The sequence below is a fragment of the Hevea brasiliensis genome, chromosome 13 (assembly GCF_030052815.1).
Source record: "Hevea brasiliensis isolate MT/VB/25A 57/8 chromosome 13, ASM3005281v1, whole genome shotgun sequence".
Classification (NCBI taxonomy): Eukaryota; Viridiplantae; Streptophyta; class Magnoliopsida; order Malpighiales; family Euphorbiaceae; genus Hevea; species Hevea brasiliensis.
The window spans coordinates 9841365-9861890 of NC_079505.1; the positions used below are offsets into that span (position 1 = coordinate 9841365).

Genomic DNA, 20526 nt, shown 5'->3' on the forward strand with positions numbered 1-20526 from the left:
TTTTTCCTGCAACATGCAAATCTAGATTTCGAAGTGGCTCAAAATGCAAAATAGTAAAATGTTATACTGAAATAAACCATTCTAAACTTTAATAAACAGTTGTATGACTTTCGGGAAAACTTATGAATGAGCCAAGTAACCATCCCCAATACACGTTATCACAACAAACATCTCCTTTGCACATGTATATCACTAGAAAACTAAAATCTTCACAAAACAGAGAAGCCGAGAACCATGCGCTTTAGCAGGATGGAGCAGGGTGAAACTTCTATATGGATTCAACCATTCCTAATTTTACCTTCATAGTTGACAAGCTATGCATAGCAATACCTTTCTCATTACTAGCACGCAAGCTCCTCCACCAAACGAAGTCATTTCACACCAATTGTACATCTCCAACGGCAATATCTACAATTCTGATTGATGCCTTTACAAGCATAATCAAATTCTATTCAGTTAAATGTAACAGCAATTATCATGATACAAGCTCATCTTGCAAGAGAATCTCATAAATATCTGTCCTCAGATTCAATTCCTTATCCCGCATTACTTCTTGGAGATCAGACAGCTCCTTCGCAGATAGGACGGAATTCAATTTTAAAAAACCATCAAGCCACAGTTTTTTGGACCTGAAATTTTTGAAGAAAATGAGGTCAAGCCAGTTGATTAAATTAACAAGTGACTCAAGATAGAATGTGGAAGTCCTTAAGCACCCAGTATACACCCAACCAATTCTCAGTTTGAAATCAGTAATCACTGAGACAAAACATAAAGTTCAATCCAAGCCATTCAGTTGCAGACAGGTCAGTGATTGTGATACAGATAAGTAAAAAAGATTTAGCTTTCCTCCTCATCTAATTATTGGCTTTTAATAATTTTCTTTAGGATATCCTTTTTTTCTTTTTCAAATTTTGCTTATTCTACTTAGAAAATTTCTTCTTTGAGAAAAGTACGAATTCTTACATGTTTTAGAAACATCTTATCTAGAGTCCAATTAGAATTAGGGTCCACTAGCAGTGAAAACAAATCAATGCAACATTTCAATTGAAAAGAACCAAGAATGAGTAAGTTATAAAAATTCCAGCAGTTTTACTTATTCAACCCCCAAAAAGAGTGATGCATTCTTGACATGATTGAGCCATTAAACCTACCAACTTACTAGTCAGAAACTAATAGTTCTAAACAATGGGGTATACATAATCAACTCCATAATAGGGGTTTTCTTGTAGCTGACCCAATATTGTTTCACTGCCTAATCTGAATATACTAATAAAAGATATTTCAATACCAGCCTATTTCAGCATTCCAGATATATAAATGCATATATCTAATAATTTTTATTGAGTTACTTCAAAACTTTAATTATTTTTAGTATGTTATATTAGTTATTATGATGTAGATTGTAGACCACCAAGAGAAAGAATTTTAGAAATTATCTTGATTAAATTCTTAATTACAATATAAACTACTATAATTATCACGTCTTTTCCACCTAAACCTCATACCTCATGCAAGGCTTTGTTAGAAATTCATTTCTAAATGACAAATATCAGAAGAAATACAGTACAATTTCAAATGAAAAAATTTTAAATACAGTACAATTTCAAATGAAAAAATTTTACTGCATTAAAATTTGGCTAATTTACTTCGCATTTTGCTATTTTGAATGCGAAAAGTAAAATGCAATGCCTGGCTAGACAAAGAAAACAGTATTTCAAAGGCAAAAAAAGTTACATCTCATGAAAAACAAATTTTAATTCCTTATTGTAATTACTTAAAGCAAAATTCATATATTTATCAAGTATACTTATTTATTTTAAGTATTACTTTTTTTTTTGTTTCAAGCAAAATAAAAATTCATATGGATAACATTTTAGGAAGTAAGAAACAAGCTAACCAAATGGAACCTTAGTTATCCAGGATTCAGTGCATTATCGCATTAGCAAATTCAGGTCACTCTTTTAGTAAATTACCATTTAAAATTTGAACAGATGAAAAAGTAAACAAGAAATATAGCAGCATTGGCTGCCTTCTTCGACTAATTAAAAAGAAGTTTTGAAAAACAAAAAAAAGTCTACATCCATAACATCATGTCATCATCAATCTCTTACCATGGACAGGCATGAATAGCTCGGAAGAAAATTCGCCTAGCAGCAGAAGGATTGCATGCTATGTCAATTTCATAAGCAATGTAAGTACGCCAAAGTATGACCGATTTACGCAAGCTCTCATTTGCCAATGCTCTTTCAAATAACCTATGGATTCTGTGATGGGAGCCTCCTCTGCTCATCTCAAAAGACAATGCAAAAATCCAAACAATAACAGAAGGTTTCCTGAGAACATCAAAAGCATAATCATCCAAATTAATCAGCACATGCACATACAAATTTAAAAAACAATCATACATGCTGATACTAATTACTGTAAAGAGAGACAAATGATCATCTTACTTGTAACAGTAATCATCGAACATCCACCGCAATTTATTGGGTGTTGCATAACGATGGCTGATCTCCACTAAGGCCCTGAAGAGTTCAGGACTGCAAGGATATACTTGCAGCCCCTGAGAGATGGACTCCCAGAGTTTCGATGAGCTTGATTGCTTATGATGTCTTAAAAGCATCCTCATATAATAATTGAACAAAAATTCAAGTTGGTAACTGTGCCGCCTCCTTTCTGCAGATTAGAAACATTGTATGTCACAAGAACAACTAAAAATGAATCAATTAACATTGTAAAACGCCTCGACCCTTGTGCCCTGTCCACTGAATAAGAACTTCCCTTCTAGGTTTTTTGCCTAACCAGTTCATACATGAATGGTCAGTTGACAAAGAAAAACATTCATAGCAATAATAAATGCTTCATCAATTCTGAATTGCACAGATGAACAAAAAAATGAGACAAGGAAGACCCCAAAATAGAAGACCCCAAAATATCTCTTTCTTATATCTAAACAAAGCTAAGAGAACCACAATCACTGCCTTCACCAAGATAATTAAACTAAAATGTGAACTAAAAAGATATGCAATTGAAATAGACAAACAAAATCCCTTCCCACTGTCATGCAACCATCATGAATCTCCATATTTGTGTCCCTGTTTTACGTTTCAGTTTGTACTTCTCACGGACCACACAAATAGTAATAAATGAAACATTTCTCTAGAATTACAAAGATGAATGCTGACTCTGATACTACAAGAGCCATAATTATTTCATTAATTCAATCTAAAAGGATTAGCTTGTCAATGAAACACCTTTGCACCCCCCAAAATAAAATGCAATAGAAAAAAAAGAGGAAGCAAAGGAAAATCATGTAAAGGCTTATGAACCTGGAAGCACCATAGTCAATGCTTCATCTACAACTCCAATGCCTGCAGCCCACCCGGTTGTCAACTCTTCAAATAAAGCTGCTGAACAAATTAGAGCAATAGACTGATCATCCACAACACCACGTACCCATGCTGATTGAACTGTTCTCATTTTTTCTTTAAACCCTTGGTGTGCTCTCAGTAATTGCAGGCCTGATGGTTTGTGCTCAAATGGATAATACTTTGGTCCAGTTCCTAAGCAGGATAGAATGTGCAATGCTCTAGGTGACGATTCTTGAGTATTCCCATAACTGTTGGCAAGTTCTGCCTCAGCATACCAGAAATATAAAAGGGGAGCATTAGATTGTAAATGCTGCAGGATAAAACAAAATAAGTTAATATGATATCCTGATACCGCAAGCACTGAAAAATCAAATTTAATATGATATCCTGATGCCACAAACACCAACAGACAAATCAAAACAAAAACTCAAGGGAAAGACTTGATTAAACAAATTCTCATTTTAAATTTTTCTAGATGCTGCTGTAGTTCAGCTAGAACTTGGTCTGGTTGATGTATTTCTTAGTCTTTGTAGGTTTGAATGGGAGGCTGGATACCAGGAGTTGGCCACTGCTTTATTTCAGGCTGAAATTGAATTTAGTTTGTTTTGTCCTTCACTACTACTAAGTGAACATAGTCAACTGAGATTGTTTGAGCACTTTTGGAATGGCAATGACCCAAGGGTTGGAGAGAAGGGGCTATCAGTTGGTCATCTTGGTTGGAGAAAGAGGAACAAACTAGGCAAAGGACTCTGAAAGAGGAGACTTCGCATGACGATGAGAGAGGTGGTTGGACCGCTGGTCAGAACCGCTACCCAAATTCAGAGACACTTATAAAAGCCCAGCAAATGCAACAAATGATAATGCTGCCCAAATTCACAGAAACCTATAAAAGTCCAGCAAATATCCTGATACTGCAAGCACTAACAAATCAAATTTAATATGATATCCTGATGCCACAAACACCAACAGACACAAATGAAAACAAAAACTCAAGGGAAAGACTTAATTAAACAAATTCTCATTTTAAATTTCTGTACATTCAAGTATCAGTCATCCTCATCAAATACAAGCAAAATACAACAATAACAACTAAGCCTTAATCCCAAACTAGTTGGGATTGGCTATATGGATCTTTTTGCTATTCAACTCTATTTGAAAATAATTTTGTGTAAATATCTAAAAATTGTAAATTTTTTGATAATATTTCCCTCCATGTCATTTTAGATGTCCCTTAGCTTTCTCACTCCTACTATCACTAACTCCTCACACTCCTTAATGGGACATTCTATCATTTTATTCTCAATGTGTGCTACGTGCACGTCATCCTAATTTTGTCCATTATTATGTTACCGGACATCCATCTTAATATCCACATTTCTACCACTCATTTTATAGGTATGTTTTGCCTTTCATCCCTAACATTCATCCCATACAACATAGCTGGTTAGACTACAGTTCTATAGAACTTACCTTTCATTTTGTTAGGGATCCTCCAATCGCATGGAACACCCGTTGCGTTCATCCATTTTGTCCATCTTGTTTTGACCATATGTATTACATCCTCATTTATTACTCCATTATTCTTGTTGATAAAACCTAAAGACTTGAATTGGTTACATTTTGGCACTAAAACTCTATCTAATCGAACCTCCCTTCAATTTTTTCTATAAGAGGTTAACTCATAATACATGTATTTTGTCTTACTTCTACTTAGTATATAACCCTTACTCTCAAGAGTTATTCTTCACAACTCCAACTTTTGCTTTACTCCTTAACTAGTTTTATACACCAAGACAACACCCTTTACAAATAACATGCATCATGAGACATCATCTTGAATGTGATTGGTTAGCCCATCTATAACTAAGGTAAATGGGTATGAACTCAACACTGATCACTGATGTAAACCCATCATTACAGGAAACTCATTTGTATCCCCTCCCACTGTTCTTACACTTGTGACCACCCCTCATATATGTCTTTAATGAAATTTATATATTTGAGATGGACTCCTATCTTCTCTAGCATCCACCAAAGAACTTGTCTCTATACTTTATCATACGTCTTCTCTAGATCATTGAATATCATATGGAGATCCTTCTTCCTCTCCCAATAAATTTCAATTGATCTTCTTAGTAGAAAGATATGCTCTGTTAAGAAAACACATTGAAAATAAAATGTTGCATCCTTAAAAACACATTTTTACAAAGTAAAGTCCTGTTAATTTTAGTGAATAATTCATTATGGGACCAAAATAAAATGAAAATAAAGAATAATGATATACATGAAAGATGATTCACAAGAATTGAAGCAAAATAAGAGAACATACATGAGCAGAAATGCACACTTATTAGTGTCACCAAATTTTGGCACTTAATTTGATTAAATGGAGAACATATCTCAATAAAATATAGAGATTTACCAATGGAAGCCCATCAATTGATGACAATGCCATATCAAAAACTCTTCTTGCATGGTCAATATTACCAGAAGCAGCTTCTCGTTGTGCATAAACTCCACATAGCAACAAATCCTATAAAAAGCACAAATTAGATCAACGTTAGAAGCTCCTTCTCTTTCTTGGTCCTTATGAAAATCCAAGAACATCCAATAGTTTCCTAACATAGAACTCAGAAATCACATATTCTTTTTAGAGAAAGTTAACATTGATCACAGCATGTATCCTTAACAGGCATTCAGCTGCCTAAAATCTGACTAATGGACAAACATAAGTCCAAATGTTCCATACTTTTTCCATGATAGTTGCTAATAATATGAAGAATGTTATACTTGCATTCATTCTTCTCTATTACTAGAAAATCAAAACAACAAAAGCACTTCTATTTTTTTAATAATGACCTATTTGAATATTGGGCTTAACTGATTAGAACATTTTCATATGTCCATTTAAGAATATTATTTGCAGCCCATTCAATATGTTAGTTAAGTTTTTAAGATAAAATGTTTAGTTATATCTATTTGCACTTTGATTAGTATATTTTATACATAACACATATTATATGCATCCTAATATTAATATTGCTTAGCAAACACGGACAAAAATTCACATTTTGTATGGCAGTAGTGAAGAGAACTCAATTTTTGTGAAAATGATTGAATAGTTCTTGTAAATGGCCATTAATGATGATTTTGTTACAATTATGTGAATATAATTGTTTTAATTTTATCATGAAAGTGTTGAAAAATTTCTTGCAACACACGGAATAACGATCATAAAAAGTTAAAATAATAATAATAATAACAACAACAACAAAAACAACAATAATTTTACGTGAATTGGCCATGTGTTTGAAAATGATCAAATAGTTCTCATAAACAGCAATTAATGATGGTTTTTGTTACAATTATATGAATACAATTGTTTTTTTCTATCATGAAAGCGCTGAAAAATTAAATGATCACAGAAAGTAAAAAATAAATAAAATACACAAAATGTGTTTACATCCACAAAGAGCCACTTGTAGTTTTTTGGTATTAAGGAGAATATTACAAGTGTTCACGGAAAACACCATTGAACACACACATGCGCAGATAAGGAATAAAGAGAGAAAAACGAACACAAGAATTTTACATAGTTCAGCAAGTGTGCCTACATCGCTTGCTTTTTCACTATTGAGATTTGAGAATGAGAATAATACAGCCTAGTTTATATTGACCTGATCCTTATACATTCAGGGTTCCTAATACAACTAGGATTTACATGATCACCCAGTAATAGAAAAAGCCAAAGACTATCAACACCGTACCATCCCATTGGGTTTGAAAAGGCATGTAATCATTGGAATTCTTTTATCATTACACCTTAAAATAATGTTTCTCATTATCCATACAAAGATTATTAGTCTTGAAATCTAATTATAAGATTTTTTTTTTTTTTACTCAAATGCTTAATTTGACGAAAAAGTCATTAAACTAATTTACGAGTCTCACATTTTCTTACAAAACATTAAACTCATAATGTGATAAAACAAAACTAATTCATGTTAATGCCATATTGAATTATTGTACAAATGCAAGAATTCAGGATCATCCCACTTTTTCTCATTCTGTACCTTTTTTCCATTCCAGATCCTATTAGAGCCCTAATTGTAGCAATGGGAAAAAAAAAATTCTAAATTTAGGTATGACAGAAATTTTTTGGCAATGAAAGGCTCGACTCTTTACAAATGAATTTAACAAAAGACTTCTCTAGAAACCACTTCATTTCTTGGTGTTAAAATAGAATATGTGATATAAAAATCGAGAATAAATTTTTTTAAAACTTGAATTTAAATTACATTCATACTATCACGTGATATGAAGTACTTATCAACAATATGTTTACATCCTTAAAACATGACACTCCATTATTGTTAACGGTGTAGTTTCAACATATGCAATTTCAATGAAAAACTGAAAACATAATTTAGAAATTTGCTGCTTCTTTGACTCCCTGTTAGCGTCAGAAAATTAAAACACATAGCAAAATTTTATATAAAAGAAACACATTGCACAAACCATAAAAATAGAATACGAATCTTGTGCCATTACAAGTAAAATACAAAGAGTACTACCTGTCTATCACTTTTTAAGAGATACTTTGCCAGAGCTCGACATGGAGTAGAAGAATCCATTCTCGTAACAGATAACTCTTCAGCAACAAGAGCAGCTTCTTCCAATATGTGGTTCCGAGGAAAAGCAGTTAAGCAAAGCAAGATAGCATTGCGAAGAAACTTCATAACATCAGTCTGCTTGGAATGGTCACTAGTGTTGCCCAAAAGGAAGACCAAACCATTACCAGTTAAACTCAGATTCCGAACTATTGAATTTGGCAACACTTCCATGCTAAGGATTTGCTCAGTACAACTTGAACTGTTTGTGCAAATCCTAAAAGGAAAACAAACGAAAAAGGATTAATTTATTTAATAGATAACAACATATACTAAAATAACACACAAAGAGCATGTTAATCACAACAGTTAAGTGAACATTAAGCAAAAATTGCCAGCAAGTAACTGCATATGTATAAAGCAAATCATAACGCCCTTAGATCATACATCTACCAATAACCAAACAAGAAGCAACAGATAACACATATCAATACAACATATATGTGGTAATTAGATTCATAGTGGAGCAAAACGTCCGGAATAAAAAAAAAATGTATGCGGACCATCAGTTTTTTTAGTAAAGCAAAGGTAGGAACCTTGGTTAGGTTGCATTTATCAGGCTTGACAATTTATCTCCAGTTTAAAAGACATTTGAGCCATTTTGGAGTTTTATGCACAAACTGGTTAGTAAGTAGCTCTCACAGGTTAGCCAGAAGCTTCTTTAAGGACTAGAACACTTGGTTGTTCATCTAAAAAATGAAAAAGAAAAGGAAACACCTTAGTTCTTAAGAGTATATCCATAGCCATAATCTATATAAATATAATATGTAAAAAATTACAGATGGTGAGAACAATATTTGAACAGAGAAAAAAATTACATGATTGATAAAATAACTGAAAAGATTGAAAGATGCCGTAATAGCTGTGAAAAGAGTAGGAGATAGAATTATACTAGTAAAGTTAGTACTAGAAAGAGAAACAACAAATGTAGTTAGTGCTTATGCACCACAAATAGGACTAGATAGTGAGAGTAAACAAAGGTTTTGAGAACATATGGATGATCTAATGCAAAGCGTACCGAATGAAGAGAATGTTCTTATCGGTGGAGATTTGAATGAACATGTAAGACATGACGAGCAAGGTTATGAGAATATTCATGGAAGTTTTGGTTTTGGTAGCCAAAATGAGGAGGGGAAAAGCATCCCGGACTTTGCCATGATGTATGACCTAATACTAACAAATAACTACTTTATAAAAAGGGAGTAACATTTAGTGACTTTCAAAAGTAAACAACATAGAAGCTAAATTAACTTCCCCTTAACCAGAAAGACCAATAAAGGTCTATGCAAGGATTGCAAGGTTATTCCGGAGAGGCTTTAACAAGTCAACATCTGTTAGTGGTCTTGGATGTCAAGTTTAGGAACAATTCAAGTAAGGCTAGAAAAAATATTGTAGCTTGAACAAAATGGTGGGAGTTCAAAGGAGTAAAGCAAGTGAAGTTCAAAAATGAGCTTCTCGAGTCCAAAATATGAAAACTGGATGTGAAGGCCAATGGTATGTGGATACAGATGGCATCAAATAATAGAGAAGTAGTTAGAAAAGTACTTAGAGAGTCTAGAGAACATGAACCACCCTCAAAAGAGAGATGGTGATGGAATGAGGAAGTACAAAAGGCAGTGAAGAGAAAAATGGAATGGTATAAGAAATTATGTAAGTGTGATAATAATGAGGCTTATGAACAGTACAACATAGCAAAAAAAGAGGCAAAAAAGGCGGTTAATCAAGTAAGAGCGCAAGCCTTTGAAAAGTTACATGAGAAACTTGAAACTTAGAAGGGGAGAAGATATTTATAGATTAGCAAGGAAAAGAGAAAAAAAATGTCAAAATCTCAATCAAGTTAGGTGCATTAAGAACAAAAGGAAAAGTGTTGATAAAAGATGAGAACATTAAAGAAAGATAGAAAAATTATTTTGATAATCTCTTTAATAATAGTCAAAGTGGTTATAACGTGAATATATACTATAGAACAATAGAAAAGAATGTGAATTACACTAGAAGGATTAGATCTTCAGAAGTAAAGGAAGCACTTAAGAGAATGAAAGTGGGTAAAGCCTGTGAACCCGATGGAATACCAATTAAGTGTGGAAGTATTTGAGAGATGTGGGAGTAGCATAGTTAACTAAATTGTTTAGTAAGATTCTAAATTAAAAAAAATTACCTGATGAATAGAGGAGGAGTATTTTAGTATGTATTTTTAAAAACAAGGAAGACATACAGAGTTGCTCAAAGTATAGGGGAATTAAACTCATGAGCCATACTATGAAGTTGTAGGAGAGAGTTGTGGAATATCGACTACGTCATAACACTTCTATCTCTCCCAATCAATTTGGCTTCATGCCCCGTCGTTCAACTATAGAAGCAATCTTTCTCATTAGAAACTTAATGGAGAAATATAGAGATGTGAAGAAAAATCTACATATGGTTTTTATCGATTTGGAGAAGGCTTATGATAGTATTCTAAGAGATGTCTTATGGAGAGTGTTAGAACAAAAGAGGATATCTATTAGGTACATACAAGTGTTGAAAAATATGTATGAAGAAGCAACTACTATTATGCACACAGTGGGAAGGTACACGAGATTTTCCTATCTCAGTTGGATTATACCAAGATTCAGCTGTGAGCCCTTACCATTTTACATTAGTTCTAAATGAATTGACGAAACATATACAAAAGAATATCCCTTGGTACATGATGTTTGCGGATAATATAGTTCTGATAGATAAGACAAGAGAACAAGTCAATAGAAAGCTAGAATTTTGGAGAAGTACTCTAGAGTCAAATGGCTTTAAGTTAAGTAGAACGAAGACAGAATACATGCATTGCAAGTTCAGTGAAGGCCGAATTGGTGATAGGGAAGAAGTTAGTTTGAATGGAGTAATATTGCCTCAAAGTAATCACTTTAAATATCTCGGCTCAATTCTTCAAGTAGATGGAGGATGTGAGGAGGATGTTAGTCATAGGATTAAAGCCGGATGGTTAAAATGGAGACGTGCCACGGGAGTTTTATATGATCGCAAGATTGCCAATAAGTTGAAAGAAAAATTTTACCGTACAGCGATACGACCGGCCATGTTATATGGTAATGAGTGTTAGGCAATAAATGAGCCATATGTGTCTAAGATAAGAGTTGCGACGATGAGAATGTTAAGGTGGATGAGTGGCCATACTAGACTAGATAAAGTCCGTAATAAGAGTATTAGAGAAAATGTAAGAGTGGTGCCAATTGAGGATAAGTTGAGAGAGGGAAAATTGAAGTGATTTGGTTATGTGAAGCGTAGACATACAGAGGCTCCAGTTAGACAAATACAGCACATTGGGTTAGAGGATAGAAAGAAAAGAAGGGGTAGACTCAAACTGACTTGGAGGAGAGTAGTACAATATGACCTAGAAGCGTTACACATTTCCTAGGATTTAACCCAAAATCGTTTAGGGTGGAAAAAGAGAATCCATATAGTCGACCCCAAATAAATTTTGGGGATAAAAGTTTAATTGAGTTGAGTTGAATTTTTAATAAAATAACTGAAAAGCATAGTTATTAAAGGCTCAAGGCGTACTAAGGTACCAAGGGGTCCTAGAGCCTACACGCAAGGCGCAGAGCGAGGTGAGGCCAAAATAATAATAATAATAATAATAATAAATAAAAGTCAAATAAATTTAAATATTCCATCAAACTTCAAATAACATAAAAGTAAGAATAACATTAACTAATAAATATTCAAATACTAATATATTAAAACTTGAATAATCTTTTAATGTCTCAAAACTAAAGTCAAGCAATTATAGAATAACTACTCTTCAATCTTCATCAAGAGTAGCATCATAATCTTCTTCTACACCTTCATCCTCTTAATACTCATCTTCAAAATCAATATCATCATCATCTTCCTCATCTTTAAGAACTAAAGGAGTATTATTTAGTTCTCACGTTAGTTGATATTGTTTCCTTTTTCTTTTGGCATAGATCTTGAAATAAGTGTAGATGTAACATTTTTGTTTTTGGAAAAGATAATACGAGAGTGATAGTATTGAAAATAGAAATGTGAGAGGTTTGTGATCTTAGGTGTAGTGGTTTGATGAGATTTTGACGAGATTTTGACGACTAGTTATCACTGGCAATACTAATTTCAAAAACTTCCTAGCGCGTCAATATTGGATTTTAGTATATTGACAAATTTCAAGTTGAGTGATAATATTTTTTGACAATGAAAGTGCTCGCCAAAGGTAAAAATAAAGAAGGTGCGCCTTTCTAGAGCCTTATGCTTGGAACAAGGTGCATACTTAGGCGTATAAGGCGAGGGCCTGGTGAATATCACCCGCCTTTCTTCTGTGGAGGCGCTAGGATTGAAATCTAGTGAGCCTTGAACTTGAGGTGCGCCTTTAATAACTAGATCAACAAGGATAGTTTCAAAAAAAAAAAAAATCTCAAACATAGGCAGGTTTTTCAATTCTATCCCAAAGTTCTAATTTTTGCAATTAGGTCTTTTAAGTTTTTAACTTTTTTTTTTCAGTTTTATCACCAAGAGCTACTCCAGTTAAATTACTAGTACGATTATCTACATCAATTGTTTATGCTACTAGATGCATATTATTGACAATAGTTCATGCGTTGTGGCTACACAGTCAACAAAGTAACCTTTTAGGCAATCAACCTTTGGTCTCAAATAAAAGTTGTAGTTGTGATGAGCTTAGGGATATCTCCCACTAACTTTATGGTTGTCAGGAAACAAAGAAATTTGACTTCAAATCAAAAAGAAAAAAATTCAAAATTCAAGCACTAAACAATTATAGGATAATTAACTTACAAAATAATGTAACTATATAATATACAATTTACAGCCATTATAATTAACTAATGGTGTCATTATAATTATTAATTTAATCATTATGATTTATTGGGCATATCATTAAATGCATTTAAGATAATAACTAATAAAACATTTTTTGAGTAATTTGGCTAATTAAGCTCGGAAGCTTGGTAAATGAGCTAAATGAGAGGCGAGCTCACAAACTTGATAAACGAGACATGCTCAACTCTAATTAAATATAAGCATGCCAAGCCTAAACTCTTCTAAGCTCAATAAAAACATCAATCCATCTAATTACTATTCCTTATATTACTCAACAAGTATGCCTTCACCATGCATCCCATACTAGCCAAGATGCATTATGAGGGTGAAAATTTTAATTGGATTAGAAAACATTAACAGTGACCCAATGCACCAATTATTAATTAAATTTTATAATATGGATAAGGATTAATTTCAATTCTTAAAATTTTTAAATCTATATAAATTCTTAATTCATTATTATATATTACTAAAACAGAGCGTACTTTTCCTATTCCTAAGAATAGTAAAAATACTAACTTGCCCTTCTTTCACTTCTTTGCATATTCCTAATGTGTGTCAGTGAGTGGTATAGCAATCTGGTAGACCCATATCCGTGCTGTATTCTGCTCCTTTGAGAATCACAGTCCCACACACACTTCAATGAGACATGATGTTCAAATTCTACAACTAAAGTCTATGTCAAGTGTCAAAAGCAAAAAGCCACTTCTTTCTTTCTTTCTTTTTTTAAATCCAAAATTCTTTGAAAAATGACATCCAGTCCCAGTGTCAGTGTAGGTTATCTGGCATAAAAAATTTAACAAATAACTTTTTTCCCCCTTAACCATTCATCATGAGCTTTTTAATGAAATTTTAGGAAATTTTATATTAATTTTTTTTAAAAGAACTTTCTAAAAAAAAATTCAGAATAATATGTAATTTTAACAATTGAATTATAAATTGAATGTACAAGGCATTTTTAATTTTTTTCATAAATTAATACATCAAAATATGAATTTATAAAATATAATTTTTTTAATTGACAATAAACTAAAAATAATTTATACTATTTTCATTAAAAAATAGTGCAAATTATAGTATTATAGAATTAATTTCATACACACTGTTATGCATCAGATCTGATACAATCTCTGGAACAGAGATTAGATCTCAGAACAGAGAAGAAAGATGAGATGAGATGAGATGAGAAAAGAATAGAGAAATGGGATGAGAAGAGAATAGAGATTCAAAGAAGAGGAGAGTATATTATTGAATTGAATTTTAAATGAATCCATACAGGTATGAACCCACCCTTTATACACATAGTAGTAACTGCTCTCTAACAGATTAGATATCTAAAACTTACTCTAACAGACTTGAACTATTTTAGGTATTTCCCTCCAAAAGAAGTTACACAACTTTCCTCTCCAACTACCCAACGACCCAAAACTAACACTACTACTTATTAACATTCCTTCTCCTTTTCTATAATATGTAACACACACACACACACACACACACACACACACACACATATATATATTAAAACTCAATTTTGCGTTACCATTCCAACAACAATATTGTAAAATTTTTATTATGTGTTTTTATTCTTTTTTTTTTTTTCCTTATTTCAATTAGTTGAACCCTTTCAATTTTTATCTTTTTTTTTTTGCAATACCTAACTTTAAAATTTTATTTCATTTTAATTGTTTTTAATTATTAAATGATTACATTTATCTCAATTCCGCTCACAAGGTCATTTTTAGTATATCTCCTGATCTTCTTGATTCTTATAATTTAAAACAGTCAATTTATGGCATCAATATATCTTTTATTAAGCATACAGTACTATTCTTAGCTTATGCTAATCTCAAATCCAATAAAAAATGAATATTCACGTTTATTTTACCATTTCATTTTCACTGTATTCTACAGGTCGCCTGCCTTTACCTGGTAGAGGCTTCTGCTTTTAACAACTATGGCATCTAGCTATTCTTGCTAATAAGTCCAGTTTGATACTGACACAAGTGCTGTTTCCTTAGGTATCAAACTAGATTTTATTAGCAAGAATAACTAAAAGCCACAATTAATAAGTTTGTCTCTCTCAAATCAATCCAAAATTAAAATTGAATAATTAGTCCCACAAGCTAATCGAATCATGTCAGATCCAAACCAATAAACTTCAAAATCATAAAACGTAAGAGCCAGATAAATGACAATTTGTTTCACATAATTTGTAATCCCATATAATTGAAGTCAGCCTCTTTTGCTTAGAATAAGAAATAAAATAGATAGCTTTAGCACAAACAGATGATCTGGCTAGAGCAGTTTTCAGAAAAGCTTACCACTTGGACACGTCCCCACCAAAGAATTCAATAAACTGACATATTAGAGATAAGCGCGCCTCTTCTGATCTTAATGAAAACAGGTATTCACTGACATCTTCAAATAATATGACTCTCAAAAATTGTTCATCGTCTTCTCTATCTGGTGTCCCAATACTCTGAGATATCCCATCTGTTTAGACAATTGTTGTTAGCTGCATGAGTGACAAGATATCAAAAATAGCAAAATTGCATAAACTACAATTTTTGTTAGCACATTCACAATTTTTAACTACAATCACACCTTAAAAGAGTAAGATTTTGCTAGAAACACAAAAACACACATCACAAACAAACACAAACACAGAGAAAGAGAAAACACCAGATTCTCCGTGAACAGGCATCCATTGTTTACAATCTCGCAAGGACTCTTCTTCAGACCATCTAATCCAGGTTGAAGTGTTTTTAATATCACTGTTAGGCCCAGTGTCCACATCAATGCCAAGTTGTTTTAGCAATGCCTCAGTGTCATCTTCCTGCTTTATTTCTTCGTTCTCAAATTCATCTTGCAATTCCTCAGAGGCTACATTATCATCAGTTGCATTTGCTGGGCTTTTATCAGTTTCGGTGAATTTCGGCAGTGGTTCAGACCAGCCAGTCCAACCACCTCTCTCATCGTCATGCAAAGTCTCCTCCTCTTTCAGTGTCTTTTGCCTAGTTTCTTCCTCTTTCTCCAACCAAGAGGACCAACCAACAGCCCCTTCTTCTCCAACCCTTGGGCCATTGCCATTCCAAAAGTGCTCAAACAATCTCAGTTTACTATGTTCACTTAGTAGTAATGAAGGACAAAACAAACTAAATTCAATTTCAGCCTGAAATAAAGCAGTGGCCAACTCCTGGTATCCAGCCTGCCATTCAAACCTACAAAGACTAAGAAATACATCAACCAGACCCAGTTCTAGCTGAACTATAGCAGGATCCAGAGAAGAAGCTTTTGCATTTTGATAAACCTGTATTAAAAAATAAATAAATAAATAAATAAATAAGAAGTTAAAGCATATTATTGAAATAACATGTACACATTTAAATCCATATCCATGTCAGATAAATGAAAATAAGACAAAAAGGCAAAGATTAATGGTTCTTTTGTCAAACTTCTGTTCAGTACTATCTAATATATTAAACCTCTTTTAAGATGGTAAACCATATGTATTTGATAGTTGGATTTTTAAACCCGTTTTAATTGAGTCACAGAATCCAGAAGACACCCGAATGTACAAGTTTTGATATTAAAGATGTTCAATGCCATGATATTTAAAAATGTAGGTAAAAGTCAAAATAAAGAAACTGTGAATTTTAAACAATTTGCAAATGTAAGTGGAAATAAGATGCTATTGCCTTAAATCAAATAAAGATGATCACAGTCGCCAACACTACAAGGTAAATTGAATTAGAACCTGCCTAAACTGCTTGCTGCATGCAGTTGATAGAGCTTGAATTGCATGTGCATAAATTTTTCTCATATTTGAAACCTTAAATCTGGAGAATTCCCCTTGAACAACATGCAAATACTCCTTCCACAACTTGGAACTGCCTGAATGACCCATAAGTACCTTTTCCCATCGGCCAATTAGCATATCAGTGCTGTCCCTGCTCTGGTAAGCCTTCAGAAGGCAAAGTAACAGTTCCTCATTATCCGGGTTAAGCTCAACAGCCTTTTCCAATATGCTAATCTTCTTCTCAAGCATCTGCAAGCGAGCACCTTTCTGGGGTTGCATTTTTGCAACCCTGTCTTGAAACTCTGCAAAATCTAACCACACTTTTTCATCATGAGGGTTCTCCCTGGTTAACTGGTTAAACTCCCGGCTCTTGCGTAGCACTTCATCTTCCCAAGATTCTTCAACAAGTGAAGCTTTTGAGATTGAACCACGATGAACACCTTCTTGGGATAATTTGGTATCTGAAAAAGGAATGTAATCATCCGAACCATCGAGCACATGCTGCTTGGGTGCAACAAGCCGAAGGCGCTTTAAGTTCTTTTGGAATTCCAGAGCTGCATACTTTCCAGACCAATAACGACCATTTGATTTTAGTTTAACGTCCAATGCATCAATATCATCATCTCTATCGAACATAGCACTCCTCCTATTGAACCGGTACAGACCATGAAAATCCATAGCAGATAGTTTTGTGTGATTATAAGGTTTATAGCGGGGAACATCCATTCTGCATCGTATTCAAGGAACAAAATAAGAGGATTGTAAATTCTAAAACAGAAATGACAAACCTAGGATTTAATTGAAATTCAAGAAAAAAAACAAATCCACTCGAGTGATCGTATCGAAGCTATTTAACTTGATTATAGACAAGCACAAAGCGAGAAAACAAGTTACCTGTAAAGAGAGCCGTAGACCAAATTATCAGCATCTCCATGAGAATCAAAGTAATAATCTTTAGCAGGTTTAGTATGGGAATCGGCCCAAGCCCTAACATTCGACTTTCTGGAACCGACATGAACATCAGCATCCTCACCTCTGGATCTCTTCCTCCTATTTTTCTTTTTCTTGTAGGGTTTTTCCTTTCTCTTCTTCGTCTTTCTCTCACTACCACTATCAACATCAGAATCGGAATGAGAATATACTTCTTCTTCTTCTTCTTCAAGTAACTCATAAGAAGCGGATGATGGTGGCGGCTTTAGTTGGGGCCTTTGTGGACTTGAATCATCTTCTTCTTGGTCTGATTCTGTTCGGGTGTGGTCCTTTTGGAGAGAGGAAACCGTATCGTTAATGACAGAGAGGTTGGTGGTGAAGCTGGTGTTGCAAAGCCACTCGGGGGGAGAAACTGTGGTAGTGGTGGCGGCGGTGGTCGAGGAAATTTGCTGAGTGCCGGTGGAGGCCGCAAACAAAGGGAACAGAGAGGTGTTTTCATTCGTCGCTGCTGCTTCTTTCTCCATTACAACCCGCAAATCCAAAAACTGGAGTGTTTATGTAAATCTTTTCTTTATATATCATTTAGAATTCTATCTAATTTAAATTTTTATATCCGTCAAAAAAATTTTAATTTTTATACATTGATTAATTTTCAATAGAGTTCGAAAAACAATAATTTTCAATAAAATTTGTGTAAAAAATTATTTTAAAAAATAATAATAATATATGTAATTATTTTAAATTATTATAATTAAAATATATTAAAATTAGTTTAAAATAATGTTTAATACTATTTGACTTATATATATATATTTTTTATAAGCGGAAATAATACTAAAAACTTCAAATTATTTGTAATTATTATGAAAGAGCATATCAATACTATTTCAATTAAGCCAATCAAGATAGTCTTATTGGTTTTCCTAGACCTTAAAAGTGTATGGATTAGAGAAATATTTAAATTTAATGGTTTATTAAACATTTTATAATTTTCTACTTGAAACACATTCAAAATTATGTTCATTTCAAATGCATAATTTTAACAATCTATATGCAATGTTTAGCTCTCATTTCCTCTGTTGTTTTAAAATACTAGAAGCAAGAAAATTGACTAAGAAAAGTCTGATTTTTATTGAATTTCAACTTCAAATAAATACAAGTGCAGCGTAACTAATTTTCAAAATAAAATACTAAAAATATGCTAACATGACTCAAAAATAGCAACAACCATAATAGCTATTTTCATAATAGAAAAATAAAATAAATTTCCTAAAAATCAGGACTCAACTTTAACAACAAAAAAATACAATCAGCTCCTGAGATATAGCAACATCTCCTCCTGGATCAGGAGCTGCAAGCTCCCAACTTTACTATGTGAAATTCAAATATATTAACATGAAATGATTTAGTAAAAATGTCTGCCACCCGGTTTTCTGTTTTGTAGTAAACTAACATCACTTCACCATTTTTCTACACTTCTCTCAAGAAATAAAACTCGATATTAAAATGCTTAGTTTTTTCATGAAACACTAGATTTTGAGATATAGTAGGTATGGAAGCTTGATTGTCCACAAAAATCTCAGTGCTTTCTTCTTGCTCTAGCTGCAGATCTAACATAATTTTCCTTAGCCACAATGCTTGACTAATAGCAGTTGTTGCTGCTACAAACTCTACTTCAGCAATTGATTGTGCCACCACTTCTTGTTTCTTTGAGCACCATGAAAAACACCCAGATTCAAAAGTGAAACAGGATTCAAAAGTGAAACATTATCCAGAAGTGCTTTTCATATCATTAATTGGCTTGGCCCAATCACTGTCAGAATATCCATAGAGCTTGAAATTCTGACATTTGCTGAATTTGATGCCATAAGTTAGAGTTCCTTTAAGATATCTAACCACTCTTTTGGTAGCCATCACGTGTAACTCACTAGCACAATTTAAAAATCTGGATAAAACACTCACAGGAAACAAGATGTCAGGCCTTGTTGCTGTGAGATACATCAAACATCCAATTAAGCTTCTATACGCTCCATCAACTAGTTTAGCTCCATCCTCTTTCTGTAGCTTTTCTTTTTGATTCATTGGAGTACTCACACTCTTGCATTCTTCCATTCAAAAACTTTTTAGAATTTCCTTCAAATATTTCTTTTGGTAGATAAAGACTTCATTATGAGTTTGCTTAATCTCCATTTCTAGAAAATAAGTCATCTCACCAAGGTCTGTCATCTCAAAGACCTTTATCATCTCCTTCTTGAATTCTTCAATCTGCACAGCATTATTTCCTGTCATAAGTAAATCATCCACATAAAGAGAAATGATAACAATGTTAGAGCCAACTTTCTTAACATAAAGAGTTGATTCACTTAAGCTTTTCTCAAAGCCTAAGTTTAGCAAATGTTCATCCATCTTGCTGTACCAAGCTCTAGGATCTTACTTCAATCCATAGAGAGCTTTCTTCAATAAATAGACTTTTTCTTCATGTCCTGGTATGCTGAAACCCTCTGGCTGCTCAACAAAAATTTCTTCTTGTAGTAAACCATTCAAGAAGGCAGACTTCACATCCATTTGAAAAATCTTCCACCCTTTATGTGCTACCAAAACAAAAGCATTTTAATTGTATCCAATCTGGCTACTGGGGCAAAAATCTCAGAGAAATCTACTCCCCAAACTTGTGCATAGCCTTTCACCACTAATCTAGCTTTGTGCTTGTTCATTGAGCCATCAGGATTTAGCTTTGTCCTGAAAACCCATTTAACCCCAATTACTTTTCTATCTTGGGGCCTCTCTACTAGCTTCCAGGTCTGGTTCTTTTCTGTCATGGCCAACTCCTCCTTCATTGCATCTATCCATCTTTGATCTGCTTTTGTTTCCTCATATCCTGCAGGTTTAAAAACAGCAAAATTGC

General features: G+C 33.3%; 1 protein-coding gene across 1 annotated transcript; it reads right to left on the minus strand.

Moving 5' to 3' along the window:
- Positions 1 to 44: 44 nt before the first annotated feature.
- On the minus strand, positions 45 to 18174 carry LOC110647675 (uncharacterized). Its single transcript, XM_021801620.2, has 10 exons — positions 17586 to 18174; positions 16650 to 17418; positions 15575 to 16202; positions 15214 to 15385; positions 7946 to 8258; positions 5794 to 5904; positions 3330 to 3681; positions 2451 to 2676; positions 2112 to 2333; positions 45 to 629 (listed from the first exon to the last, which is right to left on the minus strand). Exons 1-10 carry the CDS (start codon positions 18143 to 18145, stop codon positions 476 to 478), a joined length of 3507 nt encoding a protein of 1168 aa, XP_021657312.2. The 5' UTR covers positions 18146 to 18174; the 3' UTR covers positions 45 to 475.
- Positions 18175 to 20526: the final 2352 nt, after the last annotated feature.